This window comes from Panthera onca, chromosome C1 (assembly GCF_046562875.1).
Source record: "Panthera onca isolate mPanOnc1 chromosome C1, mPanOnc1 haplotype 2, whole genome shotgun sequence".
Lineage (NCBI taxonomy): Eukaryota > Metazoa > Chordata > Mammalia > Carnivora > Felidae > Panthera > Panthera onca.
In genome coordinates, this window is record NC_138346.1 from 9526029 (window position 1) to 9549332 (window position 23304).

Sequence of the window (23304 nt, forward strand, 5' to 3'; positions counted from 1 at the left end):
TTTAAAATTACATCAGGGCACCATTATGTGTGTGAGGGAATTACGGACACATCGTCTAGCCTGCAACATTAAGGAACTGACTCCTTCAACCCTGCACTGGCCTTATTAAAACAAGGACTGTCATCCGAAAAATGGAGGATGGTTTGCTTCAGTGTAGGGACAACGCTACATTTGTGTTGGATGTGATTCAGCCTTTTCAGTAGGTCACAGAAGGAAAACTGTGCTTCTAGCACACTTAACATCCGTTTTTCTTACTTTTTAAAAACTAAATCTTTAAGGGGTGCCTGGCCAGCTCAGTCCGTGGAGCATGCAACTTTTGACCTTGGGGTTGTGAGTTCGAGCCCCATGCTGGGTGTAATGACTACTTAAAAATAAAATCTTTACAAGAAACAAATCTTTAAGGGGTAGAACAAAACACTTACGGATTCAATCTAGGAAGCGCATACCCACCGCAAAAAAGAAGACTCCGCAAAAAGCCAGCATACGAAATGTCCCATTTCCAAATCATCCAATAAGGTTGTCTTAGGTACGATTTTGTGTTTCACAAGTTCTACAAAAGTAAGCAATGGAGGGGCGCCTGGGTGGCGCAGTCGGTTAAGCGTCCGACTTCAGCCAGGTCACGATCTCGCGGTCCGTGAGTTCGAGCCCCGCATCAGGCTCTGGGCTGATGGCTCGGAGCCTGGAGCCTGTTTCCGATTCTGTGTCTCCCTCTCTCTCTGCCCCTCCCCCGTTCATGCTCTGTCTCTCTCTGTCCCAAAAATAAATAAAAAACGTTGAAAAAAAAAAATTAAAAAAAAAAAAAAGTAAGCAATGGAAGCCAGTCTTGAAATTATTGGAAATGATTTTGAATAGGACCCTCACAATAAGAACACCTAACTCAGAGCCATGGTGAGATGTGATTGTCCTCTTTTATTGGGAGGTAATTCAGAATTCTGTTGGAGAGTCCGTGAATTCCAGACAGCGTAATTTCAGTGCGTAGACTAACCTTTCTACAGGAAGGGTGGGTGCCTGCCGGATAAATATCTTTTGCCTCGGAAATCATAACCCAGAAACATTCATAGTTATACAAATAAAAGGTCTGTTATCTTATCATCGTCTTAAACTGCCATTCATTATCTCAAGTTGCCTGATACGGGGTGGCTGCAGATATGTAGGGGTTTTTCCAAGCCAGAAGCCCAAAAGAACATCTCTCCTTTATGTAGCACTTCTTACATGCCAAACGCACCTTATGTATATGATCTTGTTTGATCCCACAACAACGCTAGAGCCAGACCGTTGTCTCTATCTGACGTAGGAAGAACATGCAATGCTCACAGACTTTAAGCAACTAACTGAAGGTTGAACAGCCGACAAGTGTGAGGCAGGCTTCAAAGCTGGTCCACTGGACTCCAAAATCGTGTCTGCCACTCCACACTGTCTGCCATTACGTGAAATGAGAACTGAAAATGGTTTTGAAGTGAATAAATATAAATTGTTTTCACTTTCTAACCATTAGAAGCATATTGGGTTTTCCCTTTTAAATTAGAAAAAACAAATCCATGGGACGCCTGGGTGACTCAGTCGGTTGAGCTTCGAACTCTTGACTTCAGTCTCATGGTTCATGGGTTCGAGCCCCACGTCAGGCTCTGCACTGTTACTGCTTGGGATTCTCTCTTTCTGTCTCTCTCTCTCTCTCTCACTTTGTCCCTCCCCTGCTCGCTCGCTCTAAATAAATAGATAGATAGATACCCATGAATTACGTTACAGAGTTGAAAGCCATTTCTCTCTTGGGCAGTAGCTTGCACATGGGAAATTCAATAATTTCATTCTTGTTTCCTTCTTTGCCAGCACAGACTTTGCCAGTTTCCTGCCAAAGGTCCCAATTTTTAACGAAATGTAATCACCTCAGTCGTATCTAGAGCAGCCTTAGTGATAGTCCTTGGAATAATTCTTGGTGGAAGCCATGTTGTTAGGGGAATCTACTGGCTGCAAAAGGTTACTTACTTGCTAAGTAGATTTGGAGCAGCAGTTGTCAATCCTGACTGCACATCGGATCCCCCTGGAGAGCTTTAAAATCCCTGCCACTCACGCTGCACCTAGACCATTAAATCATAACCTCTTGGGAGGGGACCCAAACATCAGGTCTTTTTTAAAGCCCTTAAGTGACGCCAATGCTCAGCCAAGGCGGGGTGTTATTGATTCAGAGGCTCTGGATGCTCTATTGCAGGGAGGGGTTACCCCAAGAGGCCAGGAGTTCAATGAATTACCTACTTTCATCCATGATTATATGCCAAGGTCACCTCAGATTGCTTCTCTCCTCACCTGAGCTTTTTCCAACCTATGAGATGCAGGGATGGGCAAGTAATTGTGACTTCCTCATTGTGTTCCCTGCAGCTTTATTATGTGGGAAATGGGCCAAAATCAGATTCCTTCTGAAGAGGAGAGTCTGATACTGTGTAGAATCTCATTCCCAGAACACTGAATTTCTCCACAACAATGGGAATCATAGCCAGACGACCCACCAGCTCCTTTGCCCCTTGTCCTTAGACCATGTAGGGAGTTCTTTTCATTGCGGTGAAATGGTAATTTGAGCTTGGAGATTCCAACTGGCCATCAGCAATCATTGGAAAATGGAAAGGAATCATGGGGCACCTGGGTGGCTCTGTGGGTAAAGTGTCCGACTTCAGCTCGGGTCAAGATCTCCCAGTCTGTGAGTTCAAGCTTTATGTCAGGCTCTGTGCTGACAGCTCAGAGCCTGGATTCTGCTTTGGATTCTGTGTCTCCCTCTCTCTCTCCCCCTCCCATGCTCGCACTCTGTCTCTCTCTCTCCCTCTCTCTGTCTCTCTGTCAAAAATAAATAAAGATTTAAAAAATTTTTGTTTTAAATGGAACGGAATCAGAAAGCTTGGGTCTGACTTCCTTTTTTTTTTTTTTTTTTTGACTTATCTGTGTTTTGTAACCATGGAGGAATCACAACATTGCTGGGGCTGACTTTGCCCATCGCCAAGTCATATGGGACTAAACTCCGGCACAAGAGAGACGAACTGAAGGGGCAGACACTGTTACCAACTTACTGTCCTTATCAGTAAAGCAATTAATTCTATCTTTTTGATATAGGACATTCCTTCACACAGGACTGCCTGCTCTTACTTGGGAATTCCCCTGCCCTCTTTTTCCCCAAATGCTTTCTCAATGCCGTGTTCCATAAACATGCAGTATCACAGAAAAACTTGCTTCTGGGACCTTCTGTTAAATGCAAAATATGATCATGCTCCTGAACTCCTGAACATGCTTTAAAATTTTTTTCTTTTAAATGTTTATTTATTTGAGAGAGAGAGAGAGAGAGAGAGCACGAGGGGGGGTGGGGCAGAGAGAGAGGGAGACAGAATCTGAAGCAGGCTCCAGGCTCCAAGCTGTCAGCACAGAGCCCAACATGGGGCTTGAACTCATGAACCATGAGATCATGACCTGAGCCAAAGTCACTTAACCAGCTGAACCACGCAGGCGCCCTCTGAACATACTTTTAATAGCTTAAAAGGCCTATTAACAGCAGACTGATGAATCGTGCATTTTTTCTCTTTTTTATCCACTTATCTGAGATTTGAGTGCTGAAGTGACTGTGAGTTTAGAAAAATAAAAATATTCGTGAAGAAATCAAAGACACAGCTTCAACTTATGGCTTCTGAATTTCAGAATTATTGCCCCCAATAATTCCCTCAGATGTTTATGTCAGTGTGTTTAGTTTATATATTATTTATACCGTGTGGTTATTTTATATAAAATATATGTACTACATTAAGTTTATTCTAAGAGGCTTATCTACTGGATTATTTCCTGTATTGTGCCAGAGTTAATTAAATTAATAAATCATTACCTTCATAATTTTTAGGATTAAGCCCTCTCACAATCATTAGACAAAAAAAATTCATTAGCAAACTATGCATCCAAATATGTACATGAATATAGTTAGAGGTTTAAAGGAAAATTTTATTTTGGTTTGGACTAAAAGGGGAAGCTCCTTAGAGTTCAACAAATTTTTTTTAAATTTTTGTGATGTTTATTTATTTTTGAGAGACAGAGCCTAAACAGGGGAGGGGCAGAGAGAGAGGAAGACACAGAATCCGATGCAGGCTCCAGGCTCCGAGCTGTCAGCACAGAGCCCGACACAGAACTTGAACCCACCAGCTGTGAGCTCATGACCTGAGCTGAAGTCGGACGCTTAATCGACTGAGCCACCCAGGAGCCCCAAGTTTAACAAATTTTTAACCTGAAATATTTCCACTGGAATATAGGTTTCCATAACTGTAAAAAGTAATAATGATCAAAAGTAAGATGATGTTTAAAATGTGCCATCTTACCAAATATTGAATGTAGCCTCACACCATAGAGCTAAAATACAGATTGCTTTTTGGATAAGGAATCACTGATCACAAGGCAAGCATTAAGCTTCTGTGACATCAGCAGTTACCACGACATCAGCAGTTACCACAAAAGCAGGAAGAAAACACAGGGGGTCGACAAAAGCTAGAGCGTCAATAGAAAGTAAGCAGTAAGGATGTGTCGCTCGATACAGTATCGCTGTGATCATGGCATCGGCTGTGCACGGAAGCGTCTTCCTGAATCTTCTGCACGGTGTCATAAATGCATAGCCTGCTGGGGCCGGTCTGGGACTGAGAGTCGGCAGGGGCTGAAGTACACTATGAAGCGATGAGTTCTTTTCAACGTGGTTTGCATCTGGGTGTCCTCATGAACACAAGCTCTCAGCTGTTTGCTGGAAGCATGGGAGAACTGGGAACCCCTTCCTGTACCCCCCTTAGGGCTGGAGTCAAAAACTCAGATAACAGCTAATATAAATGAGGGCAGGAGGCCAAGCACAGGACTGACGGGAAGGGTGGTGACAGTGGCAAAGTCAAGTGTGGACACAGCTACGGAGCAGCCACAGCTGTCTTGGTTGTGTGGGAAGCTACTGGGTTCTGTGTTGCCATTGGATTTGTTGTGAATGCTCTTAATTTTTAAATGTTGACAACTGATCCAAAACATCTTTTAAACTACGTTCTGGATTTTTTTTTTGATTTTTTTTTTAACGTTTATTTATTTTTGAGACAGAGAGAGACAGAGCATGAACGGGGGAGGGTCAGAGAGAGGGAGACACAGAATCTGAAACAGGCTCCAGGCTCTGAGCTGTCAGCACAGAGCCTGACGCAGGGCTCGAACTCACAGATCGTGAGATCTGTGACCTGAGCCGAAGTCGTTCGCTCAACCGACTGAGCCACCCAGGCGCCCCTGGATTTTTTTTAAGTTTATTTTATTTTTTTATTTTGAGAGAGAGAGAGAGCAAGCAGGGGAGGGGCGGAGAGAGAGAGGGAGACGGGATCTCAAGCAGACTGTCGGCACAGAGTCCGATGACTTGGGCCTGAACTCCTGACCTGAGCCAAAACCAAGTCAGACGCTTAACAGACTGAGCCACCCAGGCATCCCTAAACTATGTTCTGGATTTTAAAAATGCATCCACAGGCTGAATAAGCCCATAGACCACTAGTTTAGGACCTTACCTCTGTTGTGGACCAGAGAATGAACTAACTTATTTGTCTATTTCAGGTCTGTCTTCCTTCAAAACCTAGAACCTTGGTTTCATGAACCAATGCGGTTACTGACACCCACTTTGCATATGCAAAGCCTTTTGCATGTAAAGCAATGGGGGGGGGGGTTGGTTCTTTGTATTCAACAGCCCTAGTAATGTTGTAGTCTTTGTCTTCAAGTGAGGATTGATTAAGAGAGCAGGAATGTAAAACACCATCGGTCAATTCCCTTTCAGTGTCAATTCCCTTTTCAATGTCAATTCCCTTTTCAATGTCAATTCCCTTTTCAATGTTCCACGACAGGACCTTTCATCGGCTTGTTTATTAACACCTGTGGGTGTCGCCGGACCGCAATAATTGGAGGGCTGGTGAACTCCCTCGGCTGGGTATTGAGTGCCTATGCAGCAAACGTGCATTATCTCTTTATCACCTTTGGAGTGACAGCTGGTAAGCATAGTGATCTTTTTTAAACTCAATTTTAAATATATCTGTTGGGCATTTTGGCAATGAATAGTTATGGAGAAAAGAGACCCATTGAAATATTGTGTCCTTCTGTCTCCTCCCCCCCACCCCACCGTATATGCCAGGAAACACTTTTTAATATAAGATATTAAATATGCCTTGAGTGTGGAAAAACAACCTAATGAGCGCACTTGGCCTTCCTATTAGAATCTCATTAAATTTCCCATGATTGGTTCTAAGTTGCCAGTCTTCTTTCTTATGAGGAATAGGAAAGGGAAGGTGATAATACAATTCAAAATAATTCACATAGGTGAACAGACCAAATATGGAGAGAATTAATAACACAGTCTCACTTAATAACTGCAGAATGGAGCATGAATCATCGGATAATTATTTTCTCCTTCCGCCCCTTTCAAATGAGTGAAATTAGCAACAAAATCCACAGATATGTAGAGACTCTGAGAAGCAAGTCCAGAGCAGAGAGTGTCACTGCCCAGTGAATAGGTAAGAATTGGCCAGTAGGCAACGTGGTTTGCATATCCGTTCTGCAAAACACATTCCCGGCCGTAATTTCCTTTATCAACAGGTAGCAGAATTTGCAACAGATGAGTAGTTTCTTGTACAATTCTATTGCAGTGAACCAGATCTAGCCTGACTTTCCTTTTTGAGTACAGAGCTTCAATCCTGATAAATGACACCTTGATGACAGTGTTGGAAGAAGAGTTACACATTAGAATTTGGAAGTTTTGCTTTGTTTTTTTTTTCCCCCCCACTTATTATCTGTGTGACTTTGGGCAAATCACTTAACCTGCTTACGCCTCAGTTTACTTATCCGCTAAATGGGATAAGGAAGAGTGCTGGGTTTACAGGATTATTGGAATGATTGAGATAATCTGTAGAAAGCACTTGGCACAGCATTTGCCACAAAATAGAGTCCTCAGTAGGTGTTAGCTAATGTGTAATTGTTGTATAGAATGCAACATCTTTATTATAGTATAAGCTTAAGTGCCTGCTTTATGATAGCAGGAGACCTGAACACAAAAACCTACCCTCCAAATAAGTTGGCAGGCTGGTTCTCTGTCAGTTACATCAATCCGCATAAAGCATCTCCGTGTCCTTCCAAGCGTAGTTTGAAAACCACTGATCTGAAGGACTTGGTAACAGCTCTGAAAGAACAACTTAAGATGTTTTCCCTGAGTAGTTTAGCAACTTTCCCCCAAACGGTCCAATGAATAGAGCCAGCACTGGGATTCTGATACTATAGGTGAGGAAATAAACACTCCTGCTGAGATCAAGGAGCCACACTGGGGTCTCCGGGCAGACATATGGGGCCCCTGTAACTTGATGTGCTGGTATTTGGTTATACAGACTAGGACTTGATCCTAAAAACTGGGACTTGAGTTCATTCTCATCATTCAGAGATTTCTAGGATTAGGTTCTTTGTTTAAATGAACTTTATTTCTTGCAGTTAATTGCTTTTTGACCTTCAAATAATATTGTTGCCACATTCATTCATTCCCTTCTTCATTCACTTACATATTCAACAAATATTTCTGGGTCTAAAGAAGTAGAGGGAAAATCAGGAGGCTAATGAAAGAAAGTGTATCTTGAGCACTCTATGGCTCCCACTTTTTATACAGGAAACACCCAAAGAAAGTCCCTGAAAATAAATGTATCCACCTCACCCACAAATACATATCTAACTATACTTAACTAGAAAATCCTGCTAAATCAGTTAGCTTATATATATATATATATATATATATATATATATATATATATGTAAAACCCTGGGCTGTCATTACAATTTATGTTCGCTATCCTTCATTCTAAAAAGTATTTGAGACAGATTTCTTTGTATCTCTCTCTTTTTCTGAACACCTAAACAATTAAAACCATGTAGGAATATCCTATTAGGCAGAAAAATAATGTCTGTCCGAGCAACCTTATTCAGCAGGGGGAGTCTGGATACATGTCTTCAGTTTACCAGTGCCCCATTTTCTTAGGTCTGTCTCCTGAAGACACGTTTTCCCCTATGCACACTGACCCAGGACCACAGGATTTTCTCTCCCCTTCTGGGCCTCTTTCCTCTACCCTGTTGGTAGGGCTGTAGCCCCTCCTCTGAACTTGAGTGTGGTAGAGAATTGTTCCAGGGCCCTGCCCAGGTCTGAACGTTAGCAGGGCCTTGCTTGACCCTTGGGCTCGAGCCACATATCCCTGTCCTGGGTAAGGCCTGTCCTATAAGCTTATGGAATACCCCTGCCCGTTACCGATGGCAAAGCCACCTTAGGAAAGGGGAGGATGCTGTTAACGGCATGGATAGCATAACAGGGAAATAGATATTTGCAACGTTGGGCCTGGAGGTTTTTTTCCCTCACACATGAGATTGTCTATTATGTACACCGAGGTAGAATTAGGGCTTATGCTTAGGTACTTCCGTTCTCTTCCTATTAATCATTTGATTCTGCTGGTGTTTAGAAATCCATAACCACATTAAATTTAGGATGCTAGCTATTGTCAGAAACAAATCCATTTAAAAAAAATTAAACTTGCTTTGTGCTCTCAGCAAAATCCAGACTATGACAAATTTCACAGGACAAATGACCCAGTTCTCTCAACAAATAAATTTCAAGGAAAAACCAGGGAAATTTCAAGAGGCTTAAAATTCGTGCCAACAAATAGCACTGTGTGGGCCTTATTTGGACCCTGGTTAGATAAACAAGTTTTTAAAGAGAATGTAGTCATTTCTGAGACAATTAGAAATTCAAACACTTTCTGGATATGTCACGACAGCAAGAAATTCTTCATTTCGGGGCTGCCTGGGTGGCTCAGTCTGTTGAGCATCCGACTTTGGCTCAGGTCATGATCTCACGGCTCGTGAGTTTGAGCCCCTCTGTGCTGACAGCTCGGAGCCTGGAGCCTGCTTCCGGTTCTGTGTCTCCCTCTCTCTCTGCCCCTCCCCCACTTGCATTGTCTCTTTCTCAAAAATAAACATTAAAAAAAGAAAAAAAGAAATTCTTCCTTTTTTTTCAGAGTAAGCTGGTTAAAGAATTCTTCTATTTAGAGATTTATACTAAAATATTTGCACACAAAATGATATATGCAGGATTTGCTTTACAGTCAGGGGGAGGAGGAATTGTGTTTATGGACTATTGGATATTTTTCTCTGCCTCTTTGAATGTTAGGATATGACAGATTCTGGGTGTTTTGTGTGTGGACTTAAACATCATAAAGATTAATCTAGAGTTTAGTTCAAAATTAAGGATAGCCATTTTCTTCCTGCTCATTTCTCACATAATGCAAATTATTATTACCCTCATGGAGGCTTGCAAGGGGGCTTGGGGACCTGTTCCTACTTCTGCTGGGAATCAGTTGGAAGCTAGCTTAATTGTTCTTTTTTTTTTTTTTTTTAAGTTTATTTATTTATTTATTTTTTTTTTTTTTTTTTAATTTTTTTTTTCAACACTTTTTATTTTTATTTTTGGGACAGAGAGAGACAGAGCATGAACGGGGGAGGGGCAGAGAGAGAGGGAGACACAGAATCGGAAACAGGCTCCAGGCTCTGAGCCATCAGCCCAGAGCCTGACGCGGGGCTCGAACTCACGGACCGCGAGATCGTGACCTGGCTGAAGTCGGACGCTTAACCGACTGCGCCACCCAGGCGCCCCTATTTATTTATTTTTGAGAGAGAGAGAGAGAGAGAGAGAGAGAGCAAGCATGAGCAGGGGAGGGACAGAGAGAGAGTCCCAAGCAGGCTCCATGCTGTCAGCACAGAGCCTGACATGGAGCTCTCTCCCACGAACTGTGAGATCAGGACCTGAGCCAAGATCAAGACGCTCGACCGACTGAGCCACCCACGCGCCCCAGCTTGATTGTTTTTAAAACAAGGGTGTCCACCTGAAGACCGTTGAAGACCATTGCCTTCTGACAGTTGCTATAAATATCACTGCTCTCAGGTAAATAAAGGGGGCAGGTGGCTTCTTGAGGCTGGTTTTAGAAACTCAGGCTGAAGCAGGGGTGCCTGGGTGGCTCAGTCGGTTGAGCATCTGACCCTTGATTTGGGCTCAGGTCATGATCCCAGGGTCGTGGGATTGAGCCCCACGTCAAGCCCTGCTCCGAGCAGGGAGGCCGCTTGAGAATCTCCCCCTCTCTCTGCCCCTCCCCGGCTCACTCTTTCTCTTTCTCCCTCAAAAAAAAAAAGGGGGGGGGCGGATGGGGGAGGCAACACCACAGCTAATTTCCAGGTTATTGTGAAAACCAAATCAAATAAAGCCTATAAAGCAACTGGCCCACTGTTGGCTCTCAGTTAATGGTAGTTCGTATTGTATTTGCGTACATGACTGCTCTGGTCTTCTTTTAAGTTCAGGTAATTCTGAAACTATTAGACGACACTGAACTAAGGAGACTTCAGCTCTGGGGAGCGACATCTGCCAAAGTCTCTTTCGTACTATCATGCCGCCATTCTCATGTCAGGACGTCTTAAGCATTATGGCGCATTAGCCCCATATATGGCGCCCCGTGGTCATTGAAGTGGCTTTTGTGGTTTCCGCTGCACCTATAAGTTAAGAATGCAAACCACCACCTCCTGGCCAGCATTTTGTTTCATTTCATTTCATTTTTTAAAATCAAATTCACTTTTTAGAGCCGTTTTAGGTTTGTAGCAAGAGCGAGTAGAAAGCCCAGTGCTCTTATCCCCCCGCCCCCAACACACACAGTCTCCACCACCAGCATTTTAATTTGGTCAATGGAAACACAAACTGTTCCAGTTTTCTGAGAAAGATAGCAGTAAAAATCAGAGATACAAGTAAGTATTCTGTGGTTCTGACGTCCGGTAGCTGGGTGTATTTATGGGTACATTCCTTTTATTCTTCCTATACATTTGTGAACAAATGGACCCATTTCTGAGGCTTCTCCAAATTGCCTGGAATTGCTCTGCGGCCGCTGGTACATAAATACTTTTCCGGGTACTTAGTGCAATTAGCGCTGACAGCAGGGCCCTTGGCATCCATTTATTTGTTCAGTCACCCATCTCTTCATGCCTGCGTCCGTTCGGATCTTCTGATGTGAGCATGCTGGCTTACTTCATTATTGGAGTAAGCTGTGCTGCAAAGCCTCATAGGGAAATGAGGGACTAGAAACTTCCACGGATGACCCGCTCCGGGCTTACCCACTGAGCTTCTTTGTTACGAACATCATTCTTTCTTTGTGTAAAAAAAAATAGCATAGAGGGGCGCCCGGGTGCCTCAGTCGGTTAAGCGCCCGACTTCGGCTCAGGTCACGATCTTGCGGTTTGCGAGTTCAAGCCCCGTGTCGGGCTCTGTGCTGACAGCTCGGAGCCTGGAGCCTGCTTCGGATTCTGTGTCTCCCTCTCTCTCTGCCCCTCCCCTGCTCACACTCTGTCTCTGTCTCTCTCCAAAATAAATAAACATTAAAAAAAAAAGAAAAAAGTAAAACCGAATAGTATAGAGACTATGATAATGAAATGCTGCAAGGTCTGGAGACGGTCACTTACGTGGCGCTGTGTGCTTTTTCTCCCCGTCCAACCCGCGCAGGCTTTGGAAGCGGGATGGCCTACCTGCCGGCTGTGGTCATGGTGGGAAGGTACTTTCAGAAGAGACGCGCCCTTGCCCAGGGCCTCAGCACCACCGGGACGGGGTTTGGCACCTTCCTCATGACGGTTTTGCTCAAGTACCTGTGCGCGGAGTACGGTTGGCGGAACGCGATGTTCATCCAAGGCGCTGTGTCCTTGAACTTGTGTGTTTGCGGGGCGCTCATGAGGCCCCTCTCTCCTGGGAAGGAGCTCAACGACGACGGTGGAGGGAAGGATCCACAGGTGGTCCCGGCTCAGTCCCCTGGATCCAAGTCAAGCGGACGGTTGGACGGAGCAGAAGAGAAGGGTGGCGGGCCCAGGAACGAGGAGACCCTCGGGGACCTCCCCGCCCAGGCGGGCCAAGAGAAGGCAGGGCACGGCCAGAACATGGGCGCCTTTCGGGTCCTGAAGACGGCGAGCCAGCTGACCAGGAGAGTCAAGAAGGGCTTCCGAGCCTGGTACTCGGGCTATTTTGGAGCAGCCTCGCTCTTCACTAATCGGATGTTTGTCGCCTTCGTTTTCTGGGCTCTGTTTGCCTACAGCAGCTTTGTCGTCCCCTTCATCCACCTCCCAGAAATAGTCAATTTGTATAATTTATCCGAGCAAAACGATGTTTTCCCTCTGACCTCAATTATAGCAATAGTGCATATCTTTGCAAAAGTGATCCTGGGCGTTGTGGCCGACTTACCTTGCATCAGCGTTTGGAATGTCTTCCTGATGGCCAACTTCACCCTCGTCCTCAGTATTTTCATCCTGCCGCTGGTGCACACGTACGCCGGCCTGGCGGTCATCTGCGCCCTGATAGGGTTTTCCAGTGGTTATTTCTCCCTGATGCCCGTAGTGACTGAAGACTTGGTTGGGATCGAGCACCTGGCCAACGCCTACGGCATCATCATCTGTGCCAACGGCATTTCCGCGCTGCTCGGGCCACCGTTTGCAGGTAAACCATGAGAGGTTTTAAGAGCTTCGAGCACATGTAGAGAGCTGGGTGTGTTCTCATTTGTGTTTTGAAGTCCAAGAAAGAAGTTCCCGTTTGTGCACGTGCGTCTTTTTCGTCCCGTTCTGGGCCCCCCAGCTTCTCATTTGTAAACGTTAGCAAGGTAGAATGAGATGAACTTTCGATCCATACCCGCAAGATAAGCGGCCGGGCTAGTAAAGTTAAGTGGGCAGTGGAATCGCGCAGAAGCCCTACCCCATCTGGAGGAGGCAGCCTCCGCCCACCTCCAGCTGATCGCGGTCACCAAGAAATGTGGAAACCTGTTGCCAGATCCTCTATCGTTAGTGTTGCTGCTGCCGCTGCTGTTTCCAAAGGAAAACTAGGACTTGAGCTCTTAGGTGACGTTTCCAGATTTGTCTTAATTAAATTTAATAATTTTTTTTTGAGAGAGAGAGAGCATGAGCAGGGGAGAGGTGGAGAGAGAGAGAGAGAGAGAGAGAGAATCCCAAGCAGGCTCCGTGCCCAGTGTGGAGCCCGACGCCAGGTTCCATCTCACAACCGTGAGACCATGACCTGAGTCGAAATCGAGAGTTGGACGCTTAACCAACGGAGCCACCCAGACACCCCTATTTTATTTTAATTGAAGTATCGCTGACACACAACATTATATTAGTTTCGGGTGTATGACGTAGTGCTTCCACAATTAGGTTCATTATGGGCTGCTCATCATGGTAAGCGTCATTATCGTGACATTTCCGGATGTTTAAGATACTGCGCGTAGGTCCCATTGGGACACACCAAGGAGCTGGGTCTAGCCCGGTAGCAGTTTCTTGTCGCTGCTCTGATAACTGCCACGGACTTACGGGGTTAAAACATTACAGACTTACTACCTTATAGCTGTAGGGGTCAGAAGGCTAAATTGGATCCCAGCGGGCTACAGGCAAGGTGGCCGCAGAACTGCCTTCTTTCTGGAAGCTGCGTGGAGGCACCCATTTTTTTCCCCCGTGGCAGCTTCTGGAGACTGCCTGCAGCTGTGGTTCTTAGCCCCTTCCTGCACCTTCTAAGCCGGCGACGCAGCTTCTCATCTTCCTCTGATTCTGACTCTCCTGCTTCCTTCCTTCACTTGGGTTGCATCGGCTCTGCTGGACAGTCCAGGATAATCCCCGTCGCGAGATCCTTAACTCAATCCCATCTGCCAAGTCTCTTTTGCCACGTAAGGTAACATTCACGGGTTCCAGGGACTAGGACGTGAGCAGCTGGGGAGACTTGGGGCATTCTGCCCGCCAGAGGCCCAGAGGCCACCAGTTGACAACATCCGGGGCCAGCTCTCTCCCACGTGTTCACCTGAGTTCAGTGAGGAACTTGCTTCCTGCAGTGGGTGTACCAGAAATCACGGGTACTCAGGAGTCCTAGGGCAGCCGGGGATCTCTCCGAACCTGTTGTTTGTGGAAAACTTATCAGCAGGTAGACTCAGCCCCCAAGAGGCCAGGTACTGGGTGAAGGTGACGAAGTCAACTCTCTGTCCAAAGATTGGAGGCAGGAGCCCACATAGTGTGGCAGGGGCTGGGGCCAGACATCAACACATAGGTGCCACCTAGAGGTGGCTGACAGGGCTGCGAGGTCAGGGCCGGTAGCTGTCGTCAAAGCTGCCAGAGCTTTTGTGCAGTGATTTCAACTGACTTGGTAGAGCCTCACCCGTTCGGGTGCCCCCACCCCCTGCTTGCCTGGCCCCTCCTGGCCCTTTATTCTCATATCCTCTGCAGGAATACCTCTACCAAAGAACCCCATGGCTGCAGGACAAAGCCCTCCCCGCCCTTTCCTTCCTAGTCTCTCTAGGGATCATACAGTCATATCCTATCCTACGACCCCACTGGCAGAAGGCTTGTGTCAACATATTCATTTTTAAGTCCCCCACAGAATGTGAAATTCAAGAAATCATGGATTTTTGCCTAGACAGCTGATAGCACTGGCTGGTAAAGGTTTAAGACCCAAGACTCAGTTTAGGAAACCTACCGGCTACATGGGGGGCTGCTCCCGTTCTCTGTCCATACACAGACACGCGGGTGCAGCATTTCTAGGTAACAGTGATTAACAGGCAGTGTAGCAAACCAAACTGGTAGCTGAAAAGCTAGAACTTGCTCAGGGATCTCATGCAGAATTTCCTCTCGGGGATGCAGTTGGCTGTAAGAGAGCACCCCACCAATGGTAGCTTAAACAGAGATTTAGTTGTGTCACATAATCAGAAATCTGTAATTCAGAGATACTGGATGGTATAGGGACAGCGTCTCCAAGATCCTTCTGGCCTTTTCCTTATGCTAATTGCCTCATGGCTGCACAATGACAGCTGCAGCTCCAGCCCCTACATCTTCATTTATAATAAGGAGGAGGATGGGAAGAAAGGCTCGGTTTCAGCAGACTTCCATTTCCATCTGACCGGCCAGAACTGTGTCACACAGCCAGTCCAAGTTTTGAGGGAACTGCATTTTGCTTTCTAGCCTCTGTAGTAGAGGAAGGAAAGGAGAAAAGAATTGAGATTGGGGGTTGGATCAGGCAACCAATGATACTTCCTAGAGATGTTAAACCGAAATATCCATTAAAGGGATGGGGATATTATCAGTGGCTCACCCACTCTCTTGTTGAAAGTTCTTCAGATATATTGTATTTGGAAATGGAATCTGTCGTTGACGGTTCTTTTCATGATCCAGGTGTACTTTCTGCTTCTTTTTTTTTTTTATTATTTAAACAAAATTGTTTTTTTTTACATTTATTTATTTTTGAGAGACAGAGCACAAGCGGGATAGGGGCAGAGAGAGAGCGAGACACAGAATCCGAAGCAGGCTCCGGGCTCCGAGCTGTCACCCCGAAGCCCGACATGGGGCTCGAACCCACGAACCGTGAGATCATGACCTGAGCCAAAGTCGGACGCTTAGCCGACTGAGCCACCCGGGTGCCCCACGTACTTTCTGCTTCTAATGGTCAGTCTGGGGTTATTTTTATACTGATCCGCCAGATTTCAGTAGCAACACAACACAGCTGTGAGGTGTGGCACATGCAATTCATGATCAACTTTGACTAAAGCACCAAAGTTGGCCAGCATACTTTCTTTATCTCATTCTCATGGTCACGTCCTTCTCACTGATTTGCATTCTAGGGCACTTTTTGGAGTGGAATAGAAAGAAATTAGAACCAGAGCAGGGAGTTATACCCAACCCTCAAATCGTCATGTGTTATCTCTGCCTGCTTCAAGGTTCCCACCACGGATGGTAAAAACCGCTGCATTAATGATTAAGAATCATCTATGAATGGATGTCAAAGGCTGCCCTGGGGACTGTAAAATCAATGTTCTGCTGTGCGTCTCTAGGCCACCAACTGAAGGGGATTTTCTTTCTTTTTGTTTGTTTCTTCATCTTGCACCAAACTCATGCACTAAGGAATGCTGACAACATCATTGGCTAATTGCACTGTGTTTATTTAATCCATTAACTTTCCAGGCCAAGGAGCCAACATCGCAATGGGATGGAAGCCTAGTCTTCTGTGTATCATAGTTCAGAAGCAACTGGCAATATGAGTAACCAAATTACCACATGAAATTCTTGCTAGAAATTCAAGGTGGGCTAGAAATTATTACTGAGCTTGGTTTGCTACAGGAAACATTATTGTTCACATTACTTTTTTCTCTTTTAGTGGGTTCAGAAATGAATATGTTTCCCATTTGCCAAAGTGATTTCTACTGGCATTAAAAAATCTGGTACCATTTAGTAGCAGGTTAGACAATCACACAGTTCCATTTAGGAGAAAAATATACAATAAGATATTGAACAGACATTTCAGCCCTGGCATTTAGCAACATGAACTTTTTGATCTCATTCATTTCTAGCGTTGTTGGGCATTCAGTTCATCTCTTTGAAAGATGTAATAATAGTAGATACTTTTCTAGAAGTTTCCAATGTAAAATATAGCAAAACGTGGCCATCAGATTTGACTAAGAATCTGCACACACATACGTCCTCTGTTTGCCTAAAATATAGCAATTAACAGTGTTTTTCATCAAAAGCTGGGAACACCTATTTAATAAATAAGAAAAACATCTATCATTCCTCATTTGACAGACTCCAGTGAATAGTGAATGCAATTTAATAGGGAACCGGACTTTACCTGGAAGCTGTTGATTTGAATTAGCTGAATCAAGGTTGCCGAAGATGCCAGTCTCCAAACCGAGGAACCGAGATCAGACCTGTAGGGAGAGGTGGTGAAGGATGGATGAGGTGGGCAGCTTGTCAGAAACATCGTTTCTCTGCAGGGTTACGTCCCTGCGTGTTGAGGATCAAGGCACGTGGCAAAGCCCTGTCTCTCCTGACCTGCTTTGCATCTGACGCAGGGATGGATTAAATTCAAAGTGGCAGAAATGTTAAAACCAGCACCAGAGAGAAACCGCAGGAGCCAGGGTCACTTAAAAATAAATCCTAGGGGCGCCTGGGTGGCGCAGTCGGTTAAGCGTCCGACTTCAGCCAGGTCACGATCTCGCAGTCCGTGAGTTCGAGCCCCGCGTCAGGCTCTGGGCTGATGGCTCGGAGCCTGGAGCCTGTTTCCGATTCTGTGTCTCCCTCTCTCTCTGCCCCTCCCCCATTCATGCTCTGTCTCTCTCTGTCCCAAAAATAAAATAAAAAAAAAAAAAAAAAAAACGTTGAAAAAAAAAAAAAAAAAGTAAATAAATAAATCCTAAAGGTTGGGGCTCCCAGGTGGCTCAGTGGGTTAAGTGTCCAACTCTTGATTTCAGCTCAGGCCGTGATCTTACAGTTCGTGGGTTCGAGCCCCTGCATCGGGCTTTGCGCTGACAGTGTGGAGCCTGCTTGGGACTCTCTCTCTCTCCCTCTTTCTCTCTGCCCCTCCGCTGCTTGCATGCATGTGCATGCGCTGGCTCTCTCTCTCTCTCTCTCTCTCTCAAAAGATAATTAAATAAATAAATAAGAAACTATAAAAACTTGAGTGTGGCTTGTGCTCGTGGTTAAGCTTGGGGCTACAGGGGAGGGAGGGGCCACATCACAGAGCCCTGGGAACCTATTTCAACCCCTTCAAACAAAAAAGTAAAGGAAATAAATAGTCTGATCTGCATACAAATTGATTTTCCAATCAGTTAAGATCTCGTCCTGTTTCTGAGACCCATGTTCAGCAGCAGGGATGGGTCACCTCGTTCCAGCTGTCAGGCATTGGTCATTCTTTCTACCCTGTCACTCGGTCATATGAAAAGCACAGATTTACCCATTGAAATGACATGGTCACCATTCATAGGGGATGAGTGGAGTATGGGAACCTCATTTATGTTTTTACCGATTGTTTTTAACTGTAGCTTGTAGATGGTCCTGTCACATACTCCGTTTGTAGGGACAGGGCACCGCGTTATCTGCAAGCAGGCCCTTCATAGGTCACAGTGGCACACAGGTGTCAGGCGGTAACACAGAGCCAAGTTGGGTGCGGTCTCATTCACCTGTCCGTGTCAGAGTCCCTTCTGATTCCGTTGGAAGTCACGTCTGTCTCTGGGGTGTATGTTCAGTCTTCCCTTGTTCCTCTTGTCTCGGATCAGAAATTAAGAAAACCTGAGAGCATTTTACTAAGCTACATCTCAAGAGCCCGGTATTTTCTTCTTTCGTGCGTTTATATCAAAGAACAAACTCAAAAAAGTTGGTTAACTTGTAAAGTATATCGGAGCCCACCGCTTTTGAGTGGTTACAATGTATCAATGTTTCATGCTGTGAAGTGTTTGCTTTCCTTATGACTACCTTGACTCATGGGGTCGTATTCATTATGCAGGAGATACAATGAATGAAGAGATAAAGACAAGAGCCAGGAAGTCAGAAGCACTGCTTGTCGTATTGAGCAGTTGCTTTTGTGTAGCTATTTGTGGGTGGGAGAAGGTTTAGTTGCGTTTATGCATTCATTTGCCAGATAGTTTTGAAAAGATAGCTTTGAAAGGTGGTCACGAAGTACACCCTTTCATCATTAAATCATTTCTATCTTCCTTATGTCTTTGCTAATGTACGTGTGCATCTGAAAAAAAAGTGAATGTTCAAAATTTACGTTTCTACCATAAATGAAATTCTTGTGGATGGTTTAATCCTCTTAGCTTGCATAGTTTGCATGTCATGGGACCATGACGTGTGACTGATTCTTAGATTTAATCACTGGGGTGTAACTGTGTTTCATAGTTTCTGAGACCTTTTTTTTTTTTCTTCCACATTTTAACATTTCTGAAATTGGAATACATTTTACAAAGCCCTGGGACATTGGGTCATATTTCAACTGACAAGGATATTTCTTTCTTATTGCTACATAAGATAATGATGCATCATGCAATTCATGGTGTCTTAGAATCCATGAACTATAATAGCATTTTACAGAGTGCCTAGTATGATGAGCATATGAAAGCTTTAGATTATAATATTAAAGTATGATTTCTTAAAAACTGAAAATCTAGTCACATATATATATATACACACACATATATATACACACACATATATATTATACATATATATACACATATATACACACATATATATATAACATATAGTTATATAATATATATATTAAAGTTTTATAGCTGTAAGTATGAATTTATAAAACATGGAAACTTGTATTCTTTATAGAATAGATGTTTACTCTCAAACACTCCACAGCGAATGAAGGTTCAAATGTCTCGGCCTTTTTTGGTATACACCAGAAACTCCTTCAGAAGGGTTTTGAAAGTTTGAGAAAAGATTGGTGGTTATATTTGTGAAAAAAAGAAAATCATTGGGTTCACTTTTCAACTGCTGGCTTTGTGCCAGCCTGAGAGAGCCTGAGAGCTGCACATCACATCCTCCCAAGGGTCAGCCAGCCACTGTTTCCAGGCCTTGAGTACTTTGTAAGGTGCCCTAGCAGCTTAGAGAAAAATGCCTGCCGTTCCCCGGCACCGAGAACTCTGGCTTGTGTAGCCTGGGCTTAAAAATAGCTAAATGAAGGGCACCTGGGTGACTCAGTCGGTGAAGTGTCCGATTTCTGCTTGGGTCATGATTTCACGGCTTGTGGGTTCGAGCCCCACGTCGGGCTCTGTGCTGACAGCTCAGAGCCTGGAACCTGCTTCAGATTCTGTGTCTCCCTCTTTCTCTGCCCCTCCCCTGTTCATGCTCTGTCTCTCTCTCTCTCTCTCTCAAAAATAAACATTCAAAAAAAAAATCTTTAAAAAATGGCTAAATGAAATGTTTGGGGTATTACATGACCTATAACTAAATCCTTATAGAAATATTTATAGGAGCAGTAATTGTGTTCTTGACTTTCATCAGCTATGTTACACTGAATATATTCTTTTTTTGGTTTTGCAGGTTGGATCTATGACATCACAGAAAAATACGATTTTTCCTTCTATATATGTGGCTTACTCTACATGGTAGGAATACTCTTTTTACTTATTCAACCGTGTATTCAAATTATCGAACAATCCAGAAAAAAATACATGGATGGCACACGTGTTTAGTGTCATGTTATGTTGCCCGTAAGATTTCTCTGTGGTACCCACACCTACCTCACATGATTGCTGTGAGGAGCCTGTGACATTGTGGGGAAGGGCTTTGGATGGTAACTGGCACTGTCATTTATAAATGCCATAGTCGTGACTTTGTTCGAAAGCAGCACTGCCTTTCCGTTTGGGGAGAAGCAATGCTGGGAGGTATTAAAGCCTGCATATGTCTTAGAGAAGACAATGTCCTTCGAAGACACCCTATTAAATAGTCGGTAGAAATGCCCTTACAAAAACTATTCTCTCTCATCATCCCCTGGGACTAAGGTTTTAGCTACAGCTTTTGAAACAAACATGGGGAATAAAATCTTTTCAACTCAACTACTCTTTGTAAGATGGAAATTAACCAAATGCTTTTGGAAAGCTTACAGAGGACTGGGTTTCAAGCACAAGAGTATAACTAGGTTTCAGAACTTGTTACAGGGAGCTGTTGATCTACTAGTGAAAAGCAGGCTCTAATTTCAAAAGTAATACCTTTAGTACAATCAGAGAAACACAGTTTATATTTTTATGAAAGAATCCTGCAGCTGGGGAGTACGGTTTCTAAATCTTCCTCTAAGAAAATCATCTGCCGTCAATCCTAATTCAATATCTAGCTATAAACTGAACCTTAAGACAAAACGTAGATAAATAATAATGATTTCCTTAGTGAGAGGTCGTATTTGTCACACAAACATTGAATCAAGGGCTATGATTCAAGCACTTTTATTCATATCATTGGCCTCTTCGTTTTGGGGGCCTGATCTGGGGTTTATAAAAAATTTTTTTTCTGAATTTCTCCCACCCAATAAATCAAGCAGAGAAGTAATTGCTGGCTGGTATCTAAAGCTGGCAGTTAATCATTTTTAAAGTGTGTTACTAATCCAAAATGTGAGACTATCAAATTGTGAGGTTCATAAACAGAATTCCCTTAGTCTAGATGTCTGTGCACCCGACAATGGAGTAGTGCTAACCAGTAGCCCTTCTCCAGAGTCTCTTGTTAGGGAGACAGTTCATTTGCCTGAGCTCGTCGAGGTTCCAAAAATAGTTCTCTTGACTGATTTCGTGCACAAAAGATAACTGTGGTCCATGACATCAAATAATGCTCTTCCTTTATCTGAGATGTTTATTTTTCTAAGCCAGAACAGTTTTCGGACTACAGAATGTTCTTCCCAGATTTTGAAATTTCTGGCCGCCTTATTTGTTTACACATATTTTAGAACCGTGTAAATTTCTACTTACAATTTGCTCCTCACACACGTAAAAATCCTTTAATATCATTGCCCAATGTCTTGGGTCAAATTTATCTAAAGTGAGCACAGACCATTCTGTTATCCTTGGTAATTAGAAGCAGGGACAGTACTAACAATTGGAATCACAGAATGTTACCCCAAGTTTCGTTTTAGCCAATAGTTTCAGGTTTTTCCTCCACCAAACGCTTCAGAGCTGTTGACAAGGGATTACGGGGACAAATTTCCTTTTTGCTTTGTCTCCATTATTTCCTGTTCCGATGTCTCGTGGGAGGAGTTGTGTGATTAAAGGGACCACCAAAATCACAATAATAATAAAAGGCAGCTAATGGAAAGGAGAAACAAAAGCATAGTTAGTATGCACACTCAATATTACCTCTAATGACTCAAGAATCGCCTGTAAATTGTTATAGATAATAAATTGCATGCATACTTCATTTGGTTCAACACAACGACCTATTTGTTATCATTACAGCTTTGGCTGCTGTTTAAGAATCCAGCTGTCTATTTTGATAAAGGTATTCTTAAATCCTGAGGCAATGCTCTATCTCTCTATATGTATTTACTGTAATATCAGATAACTAGATTGAGAAAAAAAAAACAAAACTTGTTTTAAAACTGACTACAAGCCTTCCATTACTTTCATGTTCGGACAACACCAAATTAACAAGAGGCGGTGTTCAGTATTTTGAATGGTGCTATAGACCATGCATTTTGATGTTCACACTGCTGGCTGTGCATCATAAACATGAACTTTTTATCCAGTTCCCCGGCTTTCGTTACACCCGAGTTAGACCCGCTGAGGTGCAGTTCATACAGCTGTTCGTTGACTTTCTGCATTTGTGGAAGGGTGATTTCTACCAAATCAGAAGTTCCCATTTTACAAAAACAGTAAAACCTGCTTGCAGCGTTCATGTGGACAACAGAATAAAAGAGAATGCCATGAAGAATTACAGCAAACATATTAACACTTCCTGTTTAAACTATGTTATTATTCACAGTTGACAATATTATAAATGGTTCATTGTATATTTATACCACGTGCTTTATAGTGTTTCCCCCACACACACACATATCCAAGCGACTTTTATTTACATAAGATGAAATAAATTTTGTCCTCTTTAAAGATGGTCATTGTGTTTTTATGTAAAATCTTTATTGTCTTGGCTTTAGCGGGGTAAAGTCCTAAAATGTAACTGATGACCATCTGTTTGGTTCTTTCCCCTGGAACAGTTTTTTCTCTAGATGTGGTCATAGAACCACCTGGAGAGAATCACATAAGGTGGTCGTTAGAAATGCCAAGCCCATGGGGTGCCTGGGTGGCTCAGTTGGTTGAGCTTCTGACTTCGGCTCAGGTCATGATCTCGCGGTCTGTGAGTTCGAGCCCTGCGTCGGGCTCTGTGCTGACAGCTCAGAGCCTGGAGCCTGCTTCTGAATCTGTGTCTCCCTCTCTCTCTCTGCCCCTCCCTCGCTTATGCTCTCTCTCTCTGCCAAGAATAAATAAAACATTAAAAAAAAAAAAAAAGAAATGCCAGGCGCAGCTATTAAATCTGAAATGTATATGCCTTTTAATCTAGCAATTGCATTTCTAAAAACTTTTCCTACAAATGAACAAAGACTTTTGAGTTGTTGTTTGTTATAGAAAAGACTGGAAACAATTTGAATGTCCATCAATAGGGAACTGTAAAATAAAGTGTGGTATTTATGCAACTATTTTTTTTAAAAAGCCCCATCTATAAAATTAGAAAACCTTATGCAAGATATATTGCTAACAGAAAAAGGTGAGATAAAATATGTTTAATGTGCTCCCAATTATGTTTTTGTTAATACCAAATAAACATTATTCATATGGCTTGTATATGTATATATAGAACATTTCTGGAAGGAAATGTAAGAAAACACCAACAGAGGTCAGCTCTGGGGAGGGAGGTTTGGGAACCGGTATGGGTATGACTTTGTTCCTCATCCACATAATG

At 43.6% G+C, this 23304-nt stretch overlaps 1 protein-coding gene across 1 annotated transcript in view; it reads left to right on the top strand.

Annotated features, from left to right (window-relative positions):
* Positions 1–22456, top strand: part of SLC16A14 (solute carrier family 16 member 14) — a 34073-nt gene extending 11617 nt beyond the window's left edge. The window contains exons 3-5 of the mRNA XM_060624052.3: positions 5862–6005; positions 11573–12550; positions 19906–22456. Of these exons, the coding sequence (XP_060480035.1) occupies positions 5862–6005; positions 11573–12550; positions 19906–20057 (1274 nt within the window). The 3' untranslated portion in view covers positions 20058–22456. The remainder of the gene's footprint in view (positions 1–5861; positions 6006–11572; positions 12551–19905) is intronic.
* Positions 22457–23304: the final 848 nt, after the last annotated feature.